Source organism: Lactuca virosa, chromosome 8, assembly GCF_052849685.1.
Source record: "Lactuca virosa cultivar CGN04683 chromosome 8, Lactuca_virosa_CGN04683_v6, whole genome shotgun sequence".
In the NCBI taxonomy this organism is placed as follows: Eukaryota; Viridiplantae; Streptophyta; class Magnoliopsida; order Asterales; family Asteraceae; genus Lactuca; species Lactuca virosa.
Genome location: NC_136433.1, coordinates 186,209,917 through 186,228,949, shown reverse-complemented (window position 1 = coordinate 186,228,949; position 19,033 = coordinate 186,209,917). Strand labels below are relative to the sequence as shown.

Sequence of the window (19,033 nt, the reverse complement as noted above, 5' to 3'; positions counted from 1 at the left end):
GCCCTAGAAGAGTGGATCTACAGTTTGGAGCCCCTGCACGACTTGAAAAGCCTCTGTTTGAATAAAGGACTGAAGAGACTCGACGAGTCACTTGGGTGGACTCGGAGAGTCATATAAAGATAGGCATTAACTCGACGAGTTGGAGGAACAACTCAATGAGTCTGTTGAAGATTGTCGTGGACTCGGCGAGTCAGAACGCAAAACCCCAACCTCTTCTGGTTAAGACTCAGATCAGTGAGTTGAGTGGTGACTCAGTGAGTTGGACATGATAGGGCTCAGAGATTGTTGAACTCGACGAGTCATGGGGTGACTTGGGCAAGTCGAGTCATGATATGAGAGTTTTTCTGAGTTTAGGAACTCGCCGAGTCAGTGGGTTGACTCGGCGAGTAGGGTCAATCAGGAAGGTTGACTTTGGCCAGGACTTTGACTTTGACCCGTTTGACCTTCAAGGGTATTATGGTAATTTGGATATTTATGTCAATGGACCATTGATGGCTATAGGTGTTGGAGTCTGGGGCAATGCTTCGGGTTTGTGATTTCGTGGTTCGGTTCGGCAGTTGCAAGGTGAGTTATCCTCACCATACCCAAGGGTCTAAGGCACCAAGGCCGACCCTTTGATTGGTTATTTGAGATAGTTACTGTTGTGATATGTTAGTTGGCATTCTGGTAGAAAGGATGATTATGTGTTAGTATTGTTGGTTGCATCGGTATCCTGGTAGATTGGATGTGGCTATGCTTAGTGGCCTGTAGTTGGTTTGTCTGTCTGTATGCTGGTAGGAGATTACCTGTTATATGTGCACATGTTGAGCAGTAGTAGAGGGTATTCCATCCCGGTAGGATGATAGGGCCCTAGTATGTCGTTTCTGTAGACTGTTATGTGATTATTTGATAGGTGCACATGTTTGCTAGTATGTGGGCATTCCAACCCGATGGTTGTGGACCAGGAGTATTCCATCCCGGTAGGATGATTGGACTCATAGTAGGTGGGCATCCCAACCTGATGGTTCAGGGCCAGGAGTATTCCATCCCGGTAGGATGATTGGACTCATAGTAGGTGAGCATTCCAACATGATGATTGAGGGCCTGGGGTATTCCATCCCGAGGGATGATTGGATCCATAGTAGTTATTTTATGTATAGGTGTGGGCATTCCAACCCGATGGTTGTGGGCCGAGAGTATTCCATCCCGAGGATGATTGGACTCGTAATATGTTGGCATTCCAACCCGATGGTTGAGGGCCGGGGTATTCCAACCTGACGGTTGATTGGACCCATAGTATGTTGTTCATTGTTGTATGTGTATGGTTATGTGTGTACAGGTATTTTGGGGGAACTCACTAAGATTTCGAGCTTACGGTTTCAGTTTATTGTTTCAGGTACATTAGGTGATCGTGGCAAGTCAAAGGCGTGATCGTACCGCTCCTCATATTTCATGATTTTGTGATTTGGTTATGGGGATACTCTGATGTTTAAACTATTTTGAAAACAAGTTGTAATAACTTAATGGTTTTTGAATGGGTTAAAATGTTTTAAACTGGCTTGAATTTTATAGGTGTTACACATGGTTTACTACAAGAATGTTCTTAAGATATTATAGGTATACCATTAGGCCACTAAATGGTAGTGTTTATGTGGCCTCAAGTAGATTACACTAAGCCATTACCCTCTAAAAAGGAAGGCTACCATGAAGACTGACAATGAAAAGAAAAATGGATCAGGCAGAGAGGGAAAATAATAGAACAATACATACAGTCATAAAATCAGGTATGGTGTTGAGATGCACCATTTATAGGGAAAGAGGGCACAACAGATCCATATGCCCTCAAAGATCAAATGATGAAGCATCTACTCTAGGTTTAAAGAAAAAGAAACCTAAGAAACCTAAGAAGCAACAAGGTACGATTTTTAAATGGGATAATTTTATGATAAGTACATCTTTTATAGGAATCCTAATTGAACTCTTGCACTTTTGCATAACACGTACATTTAAGGCTGAAGTGGAACCTGCATTAGAACTTGAGGTTAAAGTGGAACCTGAAATTAAAGTGGAACTTGTAGTGGAATAGGAGATTGTATTGCAAGAGGAGATCAAAGGAGAACATGCAAATCAAGTTAGACAGGGGACAAGGAAAATTCCAGAAAGAATAAAAAAACTTAAGTTAAGCAAGATGTGGTAGGGGAAATAGGGAAGCAGCGATCAACACCCACTGTAGAATTGATTTTAATATTGTTACTTAATGTTTTTTAAGACAAACTCTTAGGTATTATAATAGCTTTTGGCATATTAGGACAAAGTTTGACACATTTATGACATCTTTTGTAATGCATGTGTTTGGAATGCATGTCTTAATGTTTAACAATTCAATATCATTTGTGATGTTTAACAGTTACATCTTTTGAGTTTGTTTGTATGTCATTTTTATGTCAATTACATTAGGGCAATTACATGTTTGATTGTTTGTATGCCATTTATAAAGTTTAATAATTACATTTTCCTTGAACATATGAATAAAACACATGTTTGGATGTCATTCCAATGTTTGCTTTCATTAACATAAGAATACATTACATCAATAAGTATCAACTTTTTCAAAATATCAAACTTTCATTACTTTAAGAACAACATGATTTAGTCATAATACATCAGACGCGATACATGAAGAAATCAAACTTGGAAAACTACATTAAAAACAAACAAGAAAAATAACACAAATAATGCAACTTTGTGAATAAACAACTTCCATTTCACTTTGTCGAGTTCTTGTCTAACAACCAAATTGTCGTGTTCCACCTTCATCTTGCACATACTAATTTGTTTTCCAATGTAGAAAGTTTCAAGCTAACATTGAAGGCTTCCATTTCACCTGTTTGAGTTTGATTCAAATCAATATTTTTCTCAGTCCGTTCATTATCTTCCACCCATTCCCAGAATTTACATTTTGGAGTTTTTCCATTCTCCAAAAAAAGTGAAAAAATGTTAAAATGAGGAAGATTAGACCAAAAACTCAAAACAATTAGTTTACCGGTGAGTTATGACAAACTTTAAATTTTCTTCCACGCTTTCCTTTAGTCCTTGAAATCTTCACATGATATGGTAACTTACAATCACATGAATGGTCAGCTTGAAACTCTTCATGTCGTTAGAAGAGAATGATGATGAAGAAGAAGACATTATCGATCTCCAAATTTAGGGCTCGATTAATAACCTAACCGTATATTGTCCTCTTATAATGTATAAATGTGTTTACTTTGCCACATAGATTCCACGTACGCACCAAGTAAGTTGTAATCTAAGATAGTCGGTCATAATGATAACATATGAACACGTTAAACAAGTTTGTTGGTAAATCGTGTACAAAAAATTGCCTAAATGTGAATAAACTGAAAAGATAATTACCCTCCTAAATCATTTCCCGAAATAAAACAAAAGCAAGAAATTCAAAAGATGGACTAAAGTTATCATTTTGTTATATGTCGGATGAACCATTATGTAATTTACTCTTAATATAAGAAATAATCGATAAAAAACATTATAGAAAAGCAAAAGGTAGAAAAGATTAATAATGAAAAAGTCATTATTGGGGTGCAAATATCGTTTTATAATGTTGTAACTTATAATGTAAAACGTTGTAAATATGTAAGTTATGAATAATTAAAGTCGCAACAAAATAGAACCAAGGATACTTTTTGTAATAAAATGAAAATTTATACTTAATTTCTAACTTTTACTATACTATAGGGATCATTATTGTAGTTTAATCAATATTTTTTGTATGTATATATATAAAGCACAACAAGCAAAACAACAGTAAGATTATAGTCCTAACTTTTACATTTCTCTGGGTTTTACCTCATCTTCATCCCACCAACTAAAATTCCATTGTTGATTCTGTTTTCAAGATTCAAATTCACTCTTAAAACCCAAATGATTCCCAGAAACAACCAACCAACATTAATTTGGAAGGACATTCCGGGTCTTGAACCCCTAAAACACGAAGAAAATGACCTCCTACGGCGTAGATGCGGTGGTAGTGGTGGCCCTGTTCGTTCATTTGGCATTGATTGTTTCGCTTCCGTTTCAATGACAGAGAAGAATAGAGTTGCAGCAACGATTGAATTCACACCCAAGGCAGCGCAGCTCATGAAACACCCGCTTGCTATTGTGGCTTTGGTGCCTAAAGAAGCTGCCGTGTTCGCCGCCGGTGCAGTCGCCGGTGCCGCCGCGAAGACCGTTACTGCACCCCTTGACCGGATTAAACTCATCATGCAGGTGAAGTATTGCACCTGATTTCGAAATTTGTTCGTTTAGTTTACAACTTGAACAATAAGCATCGATCAATTCCAGTTTCTGTTAGCTACCTTACCTACTACTCATTAATGTTTTCCGTGATCCGATTTGACATGTTTCGCGAACAATAAATAACCGGGTTTATTTATGTCTTTTTCTTCTTGAATTCTGAAAATAAAAAACCCAATTTTCAAAAAACAGATATGGGTATTCCATTAAAAGATGTTCATGTTATCTTGATTTCTTGTAAATTCCATTAAAAGCTCCTATTTAAGCTTTACACCTCCATTTTCATGTCTTAATAAGTATTCTTTCTACAGACTCATGGGCTGAGAGCTGGGCAAGAAACTGCAAAGAAAACAATCGGATTCATAGAGGTATTTTATATCCATTTTTTCTAGAGCTAAATACAAGAAATATCAATGTAATTCCATTTATTTATTTATTATACAACATCCTACTCTCATTTATTTTGATTACAACATTGCACAATTGAAAATCTACTCTATTATAGCAATGAAAAATGCTTTACATTTGGATTACATTGCTATAATTAAGTAGATTTTTCAATTTTCAAAAGCTAGGATACGTTTCAATTTTCAAGAAACTTGTTAAACACAAATTTCTCACTTTTTTTTTTATTATCAACTTATCTCACTTTTATTTAGTGTTATTTTTTAAATTTTGTTTGCAGGCAGTTGTTTCCATAGGAAACCAAGAAGGTGTAAAAGGCTACTGGAAGGGTAACCTTGCTCAGGTGCTTTACATTATTTGAGGAAATGAAAGGAAAAACATAAAGGAGGGCAAATTTGTAAAATTTAGGACTTAATGGGGAAAAAAACTCGTATATAACTTAAATGATTTAATTATGTCTTATCATTTTTCAGGTGCTACGTATCCTCCCCTATAGTGCAGTGCAACTATTTGCTTATGAGTATTACAAGGTATACAAAAACTTTTTCTTGGAAAAAGGTGATTTGACCATTTTGCCCTTGTAAAAATAAGGGCAAGATTTTTTTTTTTTTTTTTTATGATTATTACATTATAAATTGATGTTGAGTTTTGCAGAAACTTTATAGGGGGAAAGATGGTGAGCTTTCTGTTATTGGGAGATTAGCTGCAGGTGCTTCTGCTGGAATGACTTCCACTTTTGTAAGATTTCTCTCTCTTTTTTCAGATTTTTTTAATTTTTTAATTTTTTAATTTTATTTATTTATTGTTTTAAATTAAAATTCCTTAATATGTTTTTTTAGGTGACATATCCATTAGATGTCCTTCGATTACGAATGGCAGTTGATCCCGGGTATCAAACAATCACAAATGTAAGATTTATGTCTACTTATTAATGATTTATTTATTTATAAAAAAAACATATAACTTTTTTTTTTTAAATAAATAAATAAACCATAATTTTAATCAGGTTGTTGTAAGGATGCTAAAAGAGGAAGGAATCGGATCTTTCTACAGAGGACTTGTCCCTTCTCTCATTGGAATAGCCCCTTATGTTGCAGTCAACTTTTGCGTGTTTGACTTGTGAGCTTCCTATTATATATATTTACATTTAACCCCCTCAACTAATTGTTTTTACTGATTTAGCCACTTAACTATTTTCTTTACTGATTAAACAAACCATTAATCACTATAGAAAATCCATAAGAAAATGCTCTACCCCAGCATATTTGGATCCTAAACATGACTTGTTTGACCCAATAGCCAAGGGTATTTTGGTAATTAACAATGAATGTATATAAATAGGGTGAAAAAGTCTTTGCCAGAAAAGTTCAAAAACAAAACTGAAGCATCACTAGTGACAGCTTTTGTAGCAGCTACCATAGCCACTGTTACATGCTACCCTTTGGATACTATAAGAAGACAAATGCAAATGAGGGGTACTCCTTATAAGACAGTTTTGGAGGCTTTTCCAGGTAATTTCTTACTATAAATAGCAACCTACTTTTATTTATTTATTTACAATATACACCCTTCTACTTTCATTTCTTCTTATTACATCATTTTACTTTGAAAAACTTATCCAGTTCTAGAAATTTCAAGAACTGTGTTTTCCGGATTAAACCTCAACTTTATTTTTTGCCTGAAAAAGACCCTGTGCTTTTTCATTTTTTCCAAAAAAAACCGTCAGCCTTCTAAATGCTTCCAAATAAACCCTCAACATTTTTAGTTTTTCTCGAAAAAACCCTCACGTTTTACAATTTTTTTGGACAAAAATGACTAAAAGGGCCAGATTAGAAAAAAGAAAAAAATTCAAGGTCTTTTTCAGGAAAAAAATAAACTTGATGTTTAATCCGGAAAGAAGCATAAAATATAAGGTCTTTTATGAGATGTTGTAATAAACAAATAAATGAAAGTGCATTGATATTTCTGCATTAAGCCTTAAAAACATATGTTTGTTCAAATGTGAGGTATTAATTTTTTCTTTAAACACTTGTTTCTACTAAATTTTACAAATAAAAAAAAACATCATTAATTGTATAATTGGATTATTTTGTGTAGGTATTATTGCTCGTGATGGTGTTGCTGGATTATATAGAGGTTTTGTGCCAAATGCATTAAAAACGTTACCAAACAGCAGGTTTACTTTTAACTTTTTGTGCCCTTAAAATTTAAATCCGTGTCTTTTCCTTTTTTTTTCTTTAACTTTTGTCTGGATATTAGAAAAAAAAAAGATATGGAAGGAAAAAAAAACTAAGGGTAAATTTGTAAGAAGTTAGGAGTTGATAGGGAAAGCTTCATTTTCTTGACTTTCTATATTAGGTCATTAAGTAAAAAAGAAACAACTATATTAAGTAAAAAAGAAACAACTATATGTAGTTTATAGGATTAAGTAAAAAAAAGGAAATGACCAATTTGACCTCTCATTTTGTTTGGTTCTTGCAGCATTAGGCTCACAACTTTCGATGCTTTGAAACGGTTGATTGCAGCAAGTGAGAAAGAGTACCAAAGAATCTTGGAGGAAAATAGTAATGAACAAAAGCAAGGTTCATGTAGTTCCACAAGTTGAGTTATTTATTTAATTTGTTGTAAATCTTTTGGTCATTATAATATATATATATATATATATATATGTTGTATGCGTCTTAATCTATAGACATTAATATGGAACCAAAAGCAACTTTGTCATGTGTAATGCCTCTTTCTTATTCATGTGATGTTGTAATATAGCTTGTTATAAGTAATCATTATAATATAGCTTTTCTTCATATACTTAAACGAATATATTCTAAATCTTGAGATGAAAATTCATAGATATTTTCTTTGTTTTATTCTAAACCACTAATAAAAAAGAGACAAATGGACATATTCATAAAAATATGAAATATTTATATATATTTAAATACAAGTATATTATATAAAGATAATGAAATAAAAAGGAACATTAGAAATCAATTTCTAATAAATAGAGTAATAACCGATCAGGTAACCTCAACCCACCATCGAAGGCCTTGCTGCTTTGTCTCCTTCCACAAAAATGGAGAGAAAGCTCGAATCAGTTATAAACCCTAAACCCCTCTAATCACAGCTCCCATTTCCTACTACAAAATGTCATTCGCTTTGCAGCTCTCCTTCCCAAATTTCGATTTTAACACTGCCACTAGGCCGCAGAGGATTCAATTTGTATGCAACTCTTCTTCCAAGCAAACTAATTCTTCGAAACAAGAGTCTGAAGATGATACTCAACGTACAAGGTATTGCTTACACCTTCATCTCGTTGCACTTTTACTCGTTACGTAGAAGGAAAAAAGACATGGCTCTATTCTTTGCGTTTATTTCTTCATTGTGCGATTGTACGTTAATTTGGCATAGCGTTCATTGGGTCAATGGGATTACACAATTCATCCATTTTCAATGTGCTATACAAACGAACTCAAGTAACAAAAGCACTTTTATCCAAATTAAAGTTTTCATTGACATTGTGCTGCATTGCTATCCAGTTCCCCTGGTGTAATTGTTCCTGAGGGTTGAGGATCCTTCATACGTTAAAAAATATCATTGTTTGGATTCGATACTTTTCTTCTTTGTGGATCAGTTCCAGATATATGTTTTCATTTCCGATTTGTAAGTTGATGTGTTTTTTGGTTGTAGTGATGAGCTTAGGGTTGTTTTGGTGGAAAGATATGGAAATGGAACTTCAAAGAGGTAATTTACATTTGCATTTCTTGAAGTATCTATGTGAAACAATCACTCTACATTGTAGATTCCAACCTAATATTCTGTTCAAATTCCTTTTGTCAGGTATATACTGGATGACAAGTTTCACCTAACAACATTTCTTGAAGATGACACCAAAACTAAAGGGTATTCTTCAAAAGAATTGCCATGGCTTCCTGATATAGTTAAAGATTTTGTTCTTCCTGCTGGCTTCCCTGGTTTGTTCCTTTTTCATTTTCACCTCATATGGTAACTCTAATGTGTTTCTTCTCTAATTCTTTTTTTTTTTTTTCAAAATCAGGATCTGTTTCAGATGATTACTTGGAATACATGTTGTTACAGTTTCCAACCAATGTCACTGGATGGATTTGTCACACATTGGTCACTTCAAGTCTTCTAAAGGCATGTCAATCTAACTCAAGCCAGTACTTCTGATTGGGTATCAATCTAACTTGCTACCTTTTTTCTAATTCTTCTTTCTTTCTTTCTTTTTATTAGCAAACAAACATTTTGATTCCCTAATCTAATTTCCTCTACTTCTTATTCCCTTTGTTTTTCATTTCAGTCATCTCTTTTTATTCTTTTGTAATTATCATGATCTTTTTGTTCTATGTCATTGTCTAGTACTTAAGGCTGAATCATAGATTTTGTAAAGGATAGAATATACAATTATAGATTATAATGTTCTTTGATTATCGTTTTTTTATAAAATTTTGTGCATTTATATAATACAGGCAGTTGGTTTAGACTATTCTTCTGGAACCACAGCTGCAGCTTCTGCTGCTGCCATCAGGTGATTTTCTATATAACTCGATACTACTATAATAGTATAATTGCAAGAATTTCTTTTTAGAGTTAAAGATATGATTATATAACTTTAACATATTTACTAAAAACATGTAGATGGGTGTCAAAAGATGGGATTGGTGCCATTGGACGTTTTTTCATTGGTAGGTTTTCTTGAAAATATCATAAATGGATACAAAAACACCAAATATGTGCATTAACCATGATGGATTTGCCTTTCACAGGTGGAAGATTTGGAAATCTTTTTGATGATGATCCAAAACAATGGCGCATGTATGCAGACTTCATTGGAAGTGCTGGAAGGTGACTAATGGATTTTTTCTGTTATCCACTTAATACCAAGTTTTTTTTTTAAAAAAAAATTTTAATTTAATTTTTTTCCCCTGTGTTTTAATGTGATATGCAGCATCTTTGATCTCACTACACCTCTCTATCCTGCATATTTCCTGCCACTAGCATCTCTAGGGAATCTTGCAAAGGTATGCAAATTTACAAGATTGACCGAATAACAAAAGCATTACAAGATAAAAAAATAATATTCATTTTCTTTGTTGTGTGCTTTAAAACTTTTAGAAATTCATTTGATTGATATTTAATAACTTGAACAGGCTGTGGCAAGAGGGCTAAAGGATCCTTCACTTCGTGTGATTCAAAATCATTTTGCTATTTCAGGCAATCTAGGGGATGTGGCAGCAAAGGTAAAAGGGTATTTTCGTCACTTTAACCAAATTATTTTTACTTTTGTGAGTGACTTAAATATTTTTCAGGAAGAAGTTTGGGAAGTATCTGCACAACTCCTTGGCCTTGGTCTTGGCATATTAGTCTTGGTATGTCATTGTTTATTAGGTCTAAACAGAATAAATAAAATACCTAACAAAGGTAGTAAAAGGGTATATTGGTCATTTTGAGAGGAAGTGTGATGTAACTTTATATTAACCTTATTGCAGTCTACACCAGGTGTTGTGAAATCATATCCAGTTTTAGCATCAACATGGATGACTATTCGCCTTCTTCACCTTTGGCTTCGTTACCTCTCTCTTTCAGTTCTTCAGTTTGACTCAGTCAGATAATTTTTTTTTTATTATTATTTGTGTAATTCAGGAGGATATTCAATATTGTACTCTGAATTGGTTTTTGGTAGAATTTTTGACATTATTTATTTATTTTTTTTAGGTAAATCTAAAACGTGCCCGGATATTGGTAAACTTGCATGTTTCAAACTCCAAAGTTCTAGGTAAAATTTTTACTCATAATAGCAACGTACTTTAGTTTTTACTTATAATATAGGTATTGTAGTAAATTTTAAAATCTGGGCCAAAAGTGTAATTTAGGATGAATTCGTAACAAAATTTAAAATTTTGGCCAAAAGTGTAAAATTTGGACCAAATTTGTAATAAGTTTGAAAATCTAGGCCAAAAGTGTAATTTTTGAAAGTTGGATGACCTGTTAACCGGGGTAAAAGAGTCGAAATGAATACAATTTCTGGTTTTTGGGACTTAATTGACTAAAAATAAAAGATAAGGACTAAAAATGTATTTTGGATTTAGGATGTGAGGAATGCAACAAAATGGAGAATATCTTATCATGGGAGAAATTTTCAGTTCCACAAATTGCCTTTGGTGTGCCTTTTTCTGACATGCTTGTTGGAGAAAGATCAGGCCTCAAGGTATCACCTCATATTCTTTTCACACTTAACCTTTTAATGATGTGTCAGTTACATGCCACATGGATGCCATGTCAGCAAAACCTACGGGTTAAAGAAACGTAAACTAATTCATAATTTTTTTTGATAGGTGAAGATGCTTCTGAAACTCTATGGTAAGGAAAAATATATTCTTGTGGTGAACCAACAGCCTTTCAAGGATTTTGAGACCCTTGTCTGCTTTAAGGTATCCTACCTTTCACCACCACCACCACCATCACCACCACCACCACCGCCACCACTACCACCACCACATGTCTGATTGTGGAATTTTGGTTTCTTGTTATACTAAAAAACAACAGGAAGGAGCCACGAGCCTCTCGGTGCTTCGAAGCCTTTGGCAGACATATTGGCTGTACAAGAATCAAGAGAAGCAAAAAGATGGTTTTGATGATCTGAAAGAAAGTCTGAATGAACTTGATGATCGATTTGACAACTTTTTACAACAATTGAGAGACGTTGGATGGGACATTGATCAAATAAATTTGAAAGTTCGTAAGGATGTTTCTATCCAAGAATTGCATGTGGATTAATCGTGTTTTGAAATCAAAGCCTTTTTTTTTTTTTGAACATATGAATGGATCCACTATATACAATGTTGGATGTCAATAAGACATGTTATCAATAAGATATAGCAATTTTTTTGTTTTGTAGTTTTATGAAAATTTCCATTATGTATATATATAGTGGTCGTTAAGGGAAGAGAACCTGTTCTAACATTTTAATGAAGTATCCAATACATTCCATGTGAAGACATGTCGGCAAAATTTAACTGATTGCTTAACGCTTAAACTGGTCAGTAGATTAAAACTCTATCCGGATGAAATTCTTATATGTGAAAAAACAACTTATTATGAAGAAAAATAATATAAGATGTTTGATATTGTCTTTTACTAGGTCTAGTAAGAGGCTGAGTTTGACTTAGGCCCTGTTTGTTTACCTCTTAATTGAAAAATTAAGAGGTAACCTCTTAAAAATTCAGATATAACTTGTTTGATAGCCTCTTATTTTTTGCCTCTTAATCTTTTAAAAGCCTATTAATATTTCAGATATGGAGGGGAGTCTGAAAAGAAATAAGGGACGCTTCTTCCTTTTTTACCCTTGAATCTGCTCCTTCTACTCTTTCTCACGATTTCCCTCCCTCCCCTCTCCAACAAAACGCCGACATTATCTTCTTGCTCCTTTGCCCTAATATGCTTCCATTCTATTCCTGTGAGACCCTCGGTGAAACATCTTGTGTGAGACCCACCTCCGACATCCACCCTCTGCCATCACCAGTGACAACTTTGCAGACCTTCTCCTTTCAACTGCTGGTCGGACCTGCAACCCTCCAACATCGTTTGCGCCTCCGCCTCCGCCAGCCCCGCCGCCAACGACGCCCTCCACTTCCGTGAAATCTCATCGAGATTTCCCCTAAAAATCATGAAAAACAGCTCCTTCTAAATCGGTTTCACATACGACTCCTTCCATTTTACAGCGTAATAATCTCTCAAATTTTGATTTCTATCATTGTTTGTTTGATCATATTGAAATTGGCTCTCAGATTTCTTTATTATAACTGTTGTTGTGATCATTATTGGTGGTGTGATTTATGAATTTTGAAAATTTATGATGCACAAGAAACATGAACCTGCTACTTTAAAGTTATCTCGATTACAATTTGTATGACCAAGCAGAGAAGCTGAGATCAAAGGCACCACCACGTTTTGAAGCTCATTCAAATCAGCACTGTTGGGGTCAAGTTTTTACTGTTTATTGAATCATTAGTTCATTAGTTTTGAAGCTCAATTACAATTTTTATGTTTCCATGATTGAAAGAATATGATATTTATGTTTCTATTGATTGAAAGAAGTGAATTTGGAAGAATTTAGGTTTAATTTGGTTGTATGCTGTTATTGTTTCCATGGATTGAAATAAGTGAATTTGAAAGAGTTTATGTTTAATTTGGTTGTATGATGTTTATGTTTCTATGGATTAAAAGAAGTGATTTTGAAAGAATTTATGTTTAATTTGGTTATTTATGATCATTTGTAATTTTTATCAATTATGCATTTATAATTTAGCACAACACAATACTATAAAAGAGTAAAATGGTCATTTTTATCATTCAGATTACAATTCAGAGGTTCCAACGAAACAGGGTGTTAAAAATTAGATCTTAAAAATTCAGACCCTCTTAGAAATTCAGACCTCTTAAAAATTCAAATCTTAAAAGTTCAGATGCTGTCAAACAGCCCCTTAGTCAGATACTACTACGATACAAACTATTTGATATCACATTTAAAAGCCCCTGACTTGGTTAGATACTGAGATACAGACTATTTGATATCATATTTAAAAGCCTCTAATCTCTAATATGCCTCTTAGATTCAAGGCAACGGGTAATAGGCTGTGACCCAGTCAAACTTTGATTTAATCAAATTTGAATCAATCAACAAATATCAAACATAAACATATATATTAAACAAATGAAAAAAATTTATGTTATTTGACCATGATCTCTAAATACACACAATAGTGAATTATTTTTGGAAGGCTTATTTTTAACATAAAACATATTATTTTTCTTGAAAGTTCTAATTATTTTTACCAAGATGTTGTGGACTTGTGCAAGTGTGGATGAGATTTTTCTGGTAAGGATCAAATTTCCCTCCATCTCCTTCCTCTCTTCTTGGGAAAAGGAGCAGAGGAGCTTTGAATTTAACCACCAATGTCCGCATTTACACTCTCCCTCCCTTTTCAAACTCCCCACCAACAACAAAACCCCATCAACAAAAACCACAGCTTTCGCTCCCCTCCTAAACCCCCTTCATCAAATCAAAAACCCACATCAGATTCACCTTCATATTCCTCATGGATCGAACAACTTCGATCCCATACCCGTTCCGGCAACTTCCACGAAGCCATATCCGTCTACATCGACATGACCACCGCCGGTCTCCGCCCCAACAACTTCGCTTTCCCGGCTGTTTTAAAAGCAGTTACAGAGATTCAGGACTTCAATTTGGGTGAACAGGTTCATGGTGTTGTTGTTAAACTTGGGTACGATGCATCTTCAGTGACTGTTGCGAATACGCTCTTGAATATGTACGGGAAATGTGGGGGTTTAAATGATGTCCTCAAGGTGTTCGACAAAATTACTGAAAGAGATAAAGTGTCATGGAACACTTTTATCGCTTCGTTATGTAGGTTAGAAGAATGGGAGCTTGCTTTGGATATGTTTAGGCGAATGCAATTTGATAAAGTTGAACCCAATTCGTTTACCTTGGTCAGCATGTCGCTTGCTTGTTCAAATCTTGAAAATCGCCATGGTGTCATGCTTGGGAAGCAAGTTCATGCTTACAGTTTAAAAATTGGGGACACCATGAGTTTTACAAACAATTCTTTGATGTCTATGTACGCAAAACTAGGAAGAATTCAAGATTCAGTTTCGCTATTTGAGATGTTTCCTGGAAAAAATATAATTTCTTGGAACACCATGATAAGCTCACTCTCACAACAAGATCTATTTCAGGAAGCCATGGCTGTCTTCAAGCTCATGATTCTTGAAGAAATGAAGCCCGATGGAGTCACAATTTCAAGTGTTCTTCCTGCTTGTTCTCATTTGGAGTTATTACATCATGGGAAACAAATTCATGCTTATGCAATAAGAAACAATAATTTGATTGAAAACTCATACGTTTCTAGTGCTTTAATCGACATGTACTGCAATTGCAGAGAAATTACAATCGCCCGTAAAGTTTTCGATCGTCTCGTAAACCGGAGCCTTGCAAATTGGAACGCGATGCTTGCGGGTTACACACAAAACGGATTTTACGATTCTGCCCTTGTTCTTTTCTTCAAAATGATGGAATTTTCTGGGCTTTCTGCTAACCCTACAACAATGGCGAGTGTAATTCCTGCTTCTGTCCACTGTGAATCTTTTCATGACAAAGAAGGCATGCATGGATTCATCGTGAAAATGGGGTTTTCAAAAGACGGGTATGTGCAAAACGCGCTAATCGACTTGTATTCCCGAATTGGGAAAATCAACATTTCAAGAAACATTTTTGATAGATTGGAGATTAAAGATACGGTTTCTTGGAATACAATGATTACAGGGTATGTGGTTTGTGGATTTCATGAACACGCGTTAGATTTGCTGCATAAAATGAATCAAAGAGATGAAACCCACGATCAAAACCTTGAAAAGGTAACATGTAAGCCTAATTCAATAACCCTAATGACTGTTCTTCCAGGTTGTGCAGCCTTGGCTGCCTTAGCAAAAGGTAAAGAAATCCATTCTTACGCTATTAGAAATCTTTTGGCCACGGATGTGGCAGTTGGAAGTGCCCTAACTGATATGTATGCAAAATGTGGGTGTTTAAACTTCGCCCGAAAGGTGTTCGATGAAATGCCTGTGAGAAACGTGATCACATGGAATGTAATGTTCATGGCATATGGTATGCACGGGAAAGGAGATGTCGCCATGTCACTTTTCAACCGCATGGTGGCTGAAATCAACCCTAACGAGGTTAGCTTCATTTCACTATTCGCAGCATGTAGCCATTCGGGCATGGTGGATGAAGGTCTAGAATTGTTCCATAAAATGAAAGACAAATACGGGGTTGACCCAACCGAAGATCATTACGGGTGTGTGGTTGACTTGCTAGGTCGAGCCGGGCGGCTAGCCGAAGCACACGAGCTGATAACCAAAATGCCACCACGGTTCAAGAAACTTGGTGCGTGGAGTAGCCTACTTGGTGCTTGTTGGATTCACCAAAATGTGGACCTAGGCGAGATCGCGGCTCGAAATCTACTGGAATTCGAGTCGGATGTTGCCAGCCACTACGTGTTACTATCAAATATCTACTCAGCCGCAGGGTTTTGGAAAAAAGCAACCGAAGTGCGAAAAACAATGATTAAAAATGGGGTTAAGAAAGAACCGGGGTGCAGTTGGATTGAGTTTGATGATGAAGTGCATAAATTTATGGCCGGGGATTTTTCACACCCGCAAAGTGAGAAAATTCATGGTTTTCTTGAAAAGTTATTGGAGAGATTGAAACAAGAAGGGTATGTGCCCGATACATCGTGTGTTCTTCATGATGTGAATGAAGATGAAAAGGAGAGTTTGCTTTGTGGACATAGTGAGAGGTTGGCTATAGCATTTGGGTTGATTAATATGCCACCGGGTGTCACGATTCGAGTTGCGAAAAATCTTAGGGTTTGTAATGATTGCCATTCAGCGATTAAGTTTATTTCGAAGGTTGTTGGGAGGGAGATTGTTGTAAGGGATGTTCGAAGGTTTCATTGTTTTAAAGATGGGAATTGTTCGTGTGGTGATTATTGGTGAGATTTATTAGGGCAAGTTGTAAGGAAATAGCAATGCATTTTACTTTATTTTTTATGGGTAATTTATTTTATATTTTATCCACAATAACATTGTTCGTACATTTCTTTTATGAGAAATTAAATCGTATCTTACTTTTTATGCCTACAAATACTCATACCCACTAACATTATGACAGGTGTCATCATTCAACCATTCAATTAAATTTGATTTGATATATATTCTTAATATACTTTTAATGAGATAGTTAAAAAAATATGGAATGGTGACACTTATAATAATATTAATGGGGAGGAGTATATGTCCGACATAAAAGGTAGGAAACAATTTAATTTCTCTTTTTTTATCTTTAATTACGACGTATTTATAACCAAATTTAGGTATTTATTAAATAGTTTGACTTTAAAGTCTAAACTTGGGTGTGCACATGGACTCAAATTTCTTTCCTAATGGGCTGATGAGTCATTAGTTGGACTGATGTAATAAATCTTGCCCCATTTTAATGCAATATAATACTCCCTCCGTCCCAAAATTTTTGTCCACCGACAAAAAACACACAGATTAATAAATCATTAATTACAACTAACTTTATACAATAAAATGATAGTTTTGTCATTACTTTGCATTTATGTTCTATTAAATGTTTAGTTGGTTAAGTAATAAGAAGAGGGTATTTTGATAATAATATTATTTATTTTTAGAAGTGGACTATTATTTTGGGACAAACCAAAAAGGAAAGATGAATTATAATTTTGGGACGAAGGGAGTATATATTAGTAATGTTTACCTACTATGCTAGCCTACGCGCCTACCATTTTTTCATATGGATAGTCCAATGTTTAAGTAAGGGGATATTTAGACAAAACTGCACAAATGGTCCCTATGGTATGTCGAAAAATGCCACTTTGGTCCAAAAAGGTTTGGACTAGCGCCGGTGGTCCAAAACTTTCATTTTGTTGCGTCTTTGGTCCAATCTGTTCTGATTATTTTCAAAATGACGGATCTACCCCTGCTAATATAATTTTCTCTTTTTTCTTATTTGTTTCTCTGATTTTCTGATTAAAAAAACAAAAAAAATAAAAAATAAAAATAAATCTGTCTCTCTAAAACAAAAAAATAAAAATAAAAATCTCTCTCTCTCTCTCTCTCTCTCTCCATTGGAAACGACAGATGTGCTCGTCTTCATCTGCTTCGACTATCTAAATCACCACCGTCCACCACTTCCTTCTTTAACCACCACCTACAGCTACCATCACTACCTCTCACCACCACCACCACCACCACCGGATGCCACCTCCATAAAAGAATCAGAAATCGGAAATCGTTTTTGTTTCTTGTTTCAACTTCCTGCAAAAGAAAAAGTTGATTCGATCTAAATCATCAAATATTTTAGCATTCATAACCAAAATCTGATTCAAATCTAAAAATCACCAATCTATCTATATGAATGTTCATTGATTTTGAAGTATATAAAAATTCAAAATCAGATGAAGGAACTAGGTATTTTGGGGGTCTATTTGTTTGGGTAATCTGGTAGCAAAGAAGAGAGATCAATCGAGACCCACCTGCAAATCTATCTTCAAATAAATCGAGTAAATCGAGACCCACCACCCTACAATTTAAGTTGTTAATGTTAATAACAAGCTAACTAGCATAGAGGTGGGAGGAGTTGCATGGGTTACAGATTACCGATGGCAACAAAATCCTAGCTATTTAGATGACAACGACTTCATATCGATTAGGGTTTTATGTAGGTGACGACGACTTTGAAATAAGAGGTTGGTGGTGGCGGAGACGATGAGGCTGAAGACGAAAACCCTAATCGAAGCTTGATCTACACTGGTGGTCTCTCCCCTTCCGGTTGTTAGTGCTAGATCGTCTCCTTCGACGGCGGTGCTAGATCGACTCAACTGACGGCTATACTAGATCGTCTCCTCCGACGAAGGAAGCTAGCGCATAGAGGTGGAGAGTTTGATGCCTCCGATCTGTGAAAGGGATGTCCAGCGAGAAGGGACGACGCTCCAGATCTTCAAAAACCATGTTTAGGTCTGGTTGCAGATTTTCTAAGCGTGAGAGAGGGGAGATTTTTATATTTATTTTCTTGTTTTTAGAGAGAGAGAGATTTATTTTGATTTTTATTATTTTGATTTTTTTTAAATCAGAAAAAAAAATAAGAAAAAAAAATCATATTAACAGGGGTAGATCCGTCATTTTGAAAATAATCAGAAAAGATTGGACCAAAAATGCAACAAAATGAAAGTTTTGGACTACTGGTGCTAGTCCTAACATTTTTGGACCAAAGTGGCATTTTTCGACATACCACAGGGACCATTTGTGCAGTTTTGTCGGATATTTAACTAGAAGGAAAAATCATATTTCTGTAAATATTATAAAGAAAAGGTTAATATTATAAAAATATTATATTTTAGATTTTTTTATTTTAGTCTAGTATATTTTTTTCTCTTCCAAAAAGCCTTCATATATTTCTATTTTTCTATACTAACCCTTTCAACAGGTTTATAAGTAATTTTTTGGTAAGTAACTATACGTTTTCGTAAAAAACCTAATTATTTCCCCCAATAAACTCTCCAATTTCAAAAAAAATAAAATTTGTTATGTTTCATAATTCTCATGCTCTTGTTGTTGTTTATAGTGTTCTTGATTGTGGAAGATATATGTTCGATTGTATGTGTGTGCTTGCTAACTTGGAAACTAAAGGTTATGTGTTGAAGTTAACTTA

General features: G+C 34.8%; 3 protein-coding genes across 3 annotated transcripts; all 3 read left to right on the top strand.

The window, feature by feature from the left end:
- Positions 1 to 3,815: 3,815 nt before the first annotated feature.
- Positions 3,816 to 7,515, top strand: LOC145134812 (putative envelope ADP,ATP carrier protein, chloroplastic). The gene is made up of 10 exons (XM_079069639.1): positions 3,816 to 4,269; positions 4,608 to 4,664; positions 4,982 to 5,044; positions 5,175 to 5,231; positions 5,356 to 5,439; positions 5,541 to 5,609; positions 5,708 to 5,820; positions 6,043 to 6,212; positions 6,799 to 6,877; positions 7,183 to 7,515. Exons 1-10 carry the CDS (start codon positions 3,925 to 3,927, stop codon positions 7,304 to 7,306), a joined length of 1,161 nt encoding a protein of 386 aa, XP_078925765.1. The 5' UTR covers positions 3,816 to 3,924; the 3' UTR covers positions 7,307 to 7,515.
- A 172-nt stretch (positions 7,516 to 7,687) lies between these two features.
- RUS5 (root UVB sensitive protein (Protein of unknown function, DUF647)) lies at positions 7,688 to 11,616 on the top strand. Its single transcript, XM_079069288.1, has 15 exons — positions 7,688 to 7,991; positions 8,389 to 8,442; positions 8,539 to 8,672; positions 8,756 to 8,860; positions 9,193 to 9,247; positions 9,358 to 9,404; positions 9,486 to 9,564; positions 9,668 to 9,740; positions 9,870 to 9,959; positions 10,029 to 10,088; positions 10,209 to 10,322; positions 10,435 to 10,495; positions 10,809 to 10,927; positions 11,055 to 11,150; positions 11,266 to 11,616. The coding sequence occupies exons 1-15, from the start codon at positions 7,846 to 7,848 to the stop codon at positions 11,494 to 11,496; spliced, it is 1,464 nt and encodes a 487-aa protein (XP_078925414.1). The 5' UTR covers positions 7,688 to 7,845; the 3' UTR covers positions 11,497 to 11,616.
- A 1,946-nt stretch (positions 11,617 to 13,562) lies between these two features.
- OTP84 (Tetratricopeptide repeat (TPR)-like superfamily protein) lies at positions 13,563 to 16,432 on the top strand. Its single transcript, XM_079067225.1, has one exon. It carries the CDS (start codon positions 13,675 to 13,677, stop codon positions 16,294 to 16,296), a length of 2,622 nt encoding a protein of 873 aa, XP_078923351.1. The 5' UTR covers positions 13,563 to 13,674; the 3' UTR covers positions 16,297 to 16,432.
- Positions 16,433 to 19,033: the final 2,601 nt, after the last annotated feature.

What these genes read in the sequence shown, in the direction of transcription:
- LOC145134812 (XM_079069639.1), top strand. Translation starts at nt 3,925, where the DNA reads ATGATTCCCAGAAACAACCAACCAACATTAATTTGGAAGGACATTCCG. An exon ending in AAACAATCGGATTCATAGAG is followed by an intron (nt 4,665 to 4,981) that starts GTATTTTATATC and finishes TTTTGTTTGCAG; the next exon opens with GCAGTTGTTTCCATAGGAAA. An exon ending in CTGGAATGACTTCCACTTTT is followed by an intron (nt 5,440 to 5,540) that starts GTAAGATTTCTC and finishes ATGTTTTTTTAG; the next exon opens with GTGACATATCCATTAGATGT.
- RUS5 (XM_079069288.1), top strand. Translation starts at nt 7,846, where the DNA reads ATGTCATTCGCTTTGCAGCTCTCCTTCCCAAATTTCGATTTTAACACT. An exon ending in CAGTTCTTCAGTTTGACTCA is followed by an intron (nt 10,323 to 10,434) that starts GTCAGATAATTT and finishes TATTTTTTTTAG; the next exon opens with GTAAATCTAAAACGTGCCCG. An exon ending in GAGAAAGATCAGGCCTCAAG is followed by an intron (nt 10,928 to 11,054) that starts GTATCACCTCAT and finishes TTTTTTTGATAG; the next exon opens with GTGAAGATGCTTCTGAAACT.
- OTP84 (XM_079067225.1), top strand. Translation starts at nt 13,675, where the DNA reads ATGTCCGCATTTACACTCTCCCTCCCTTTTCAAACTCCCCACCAACAA.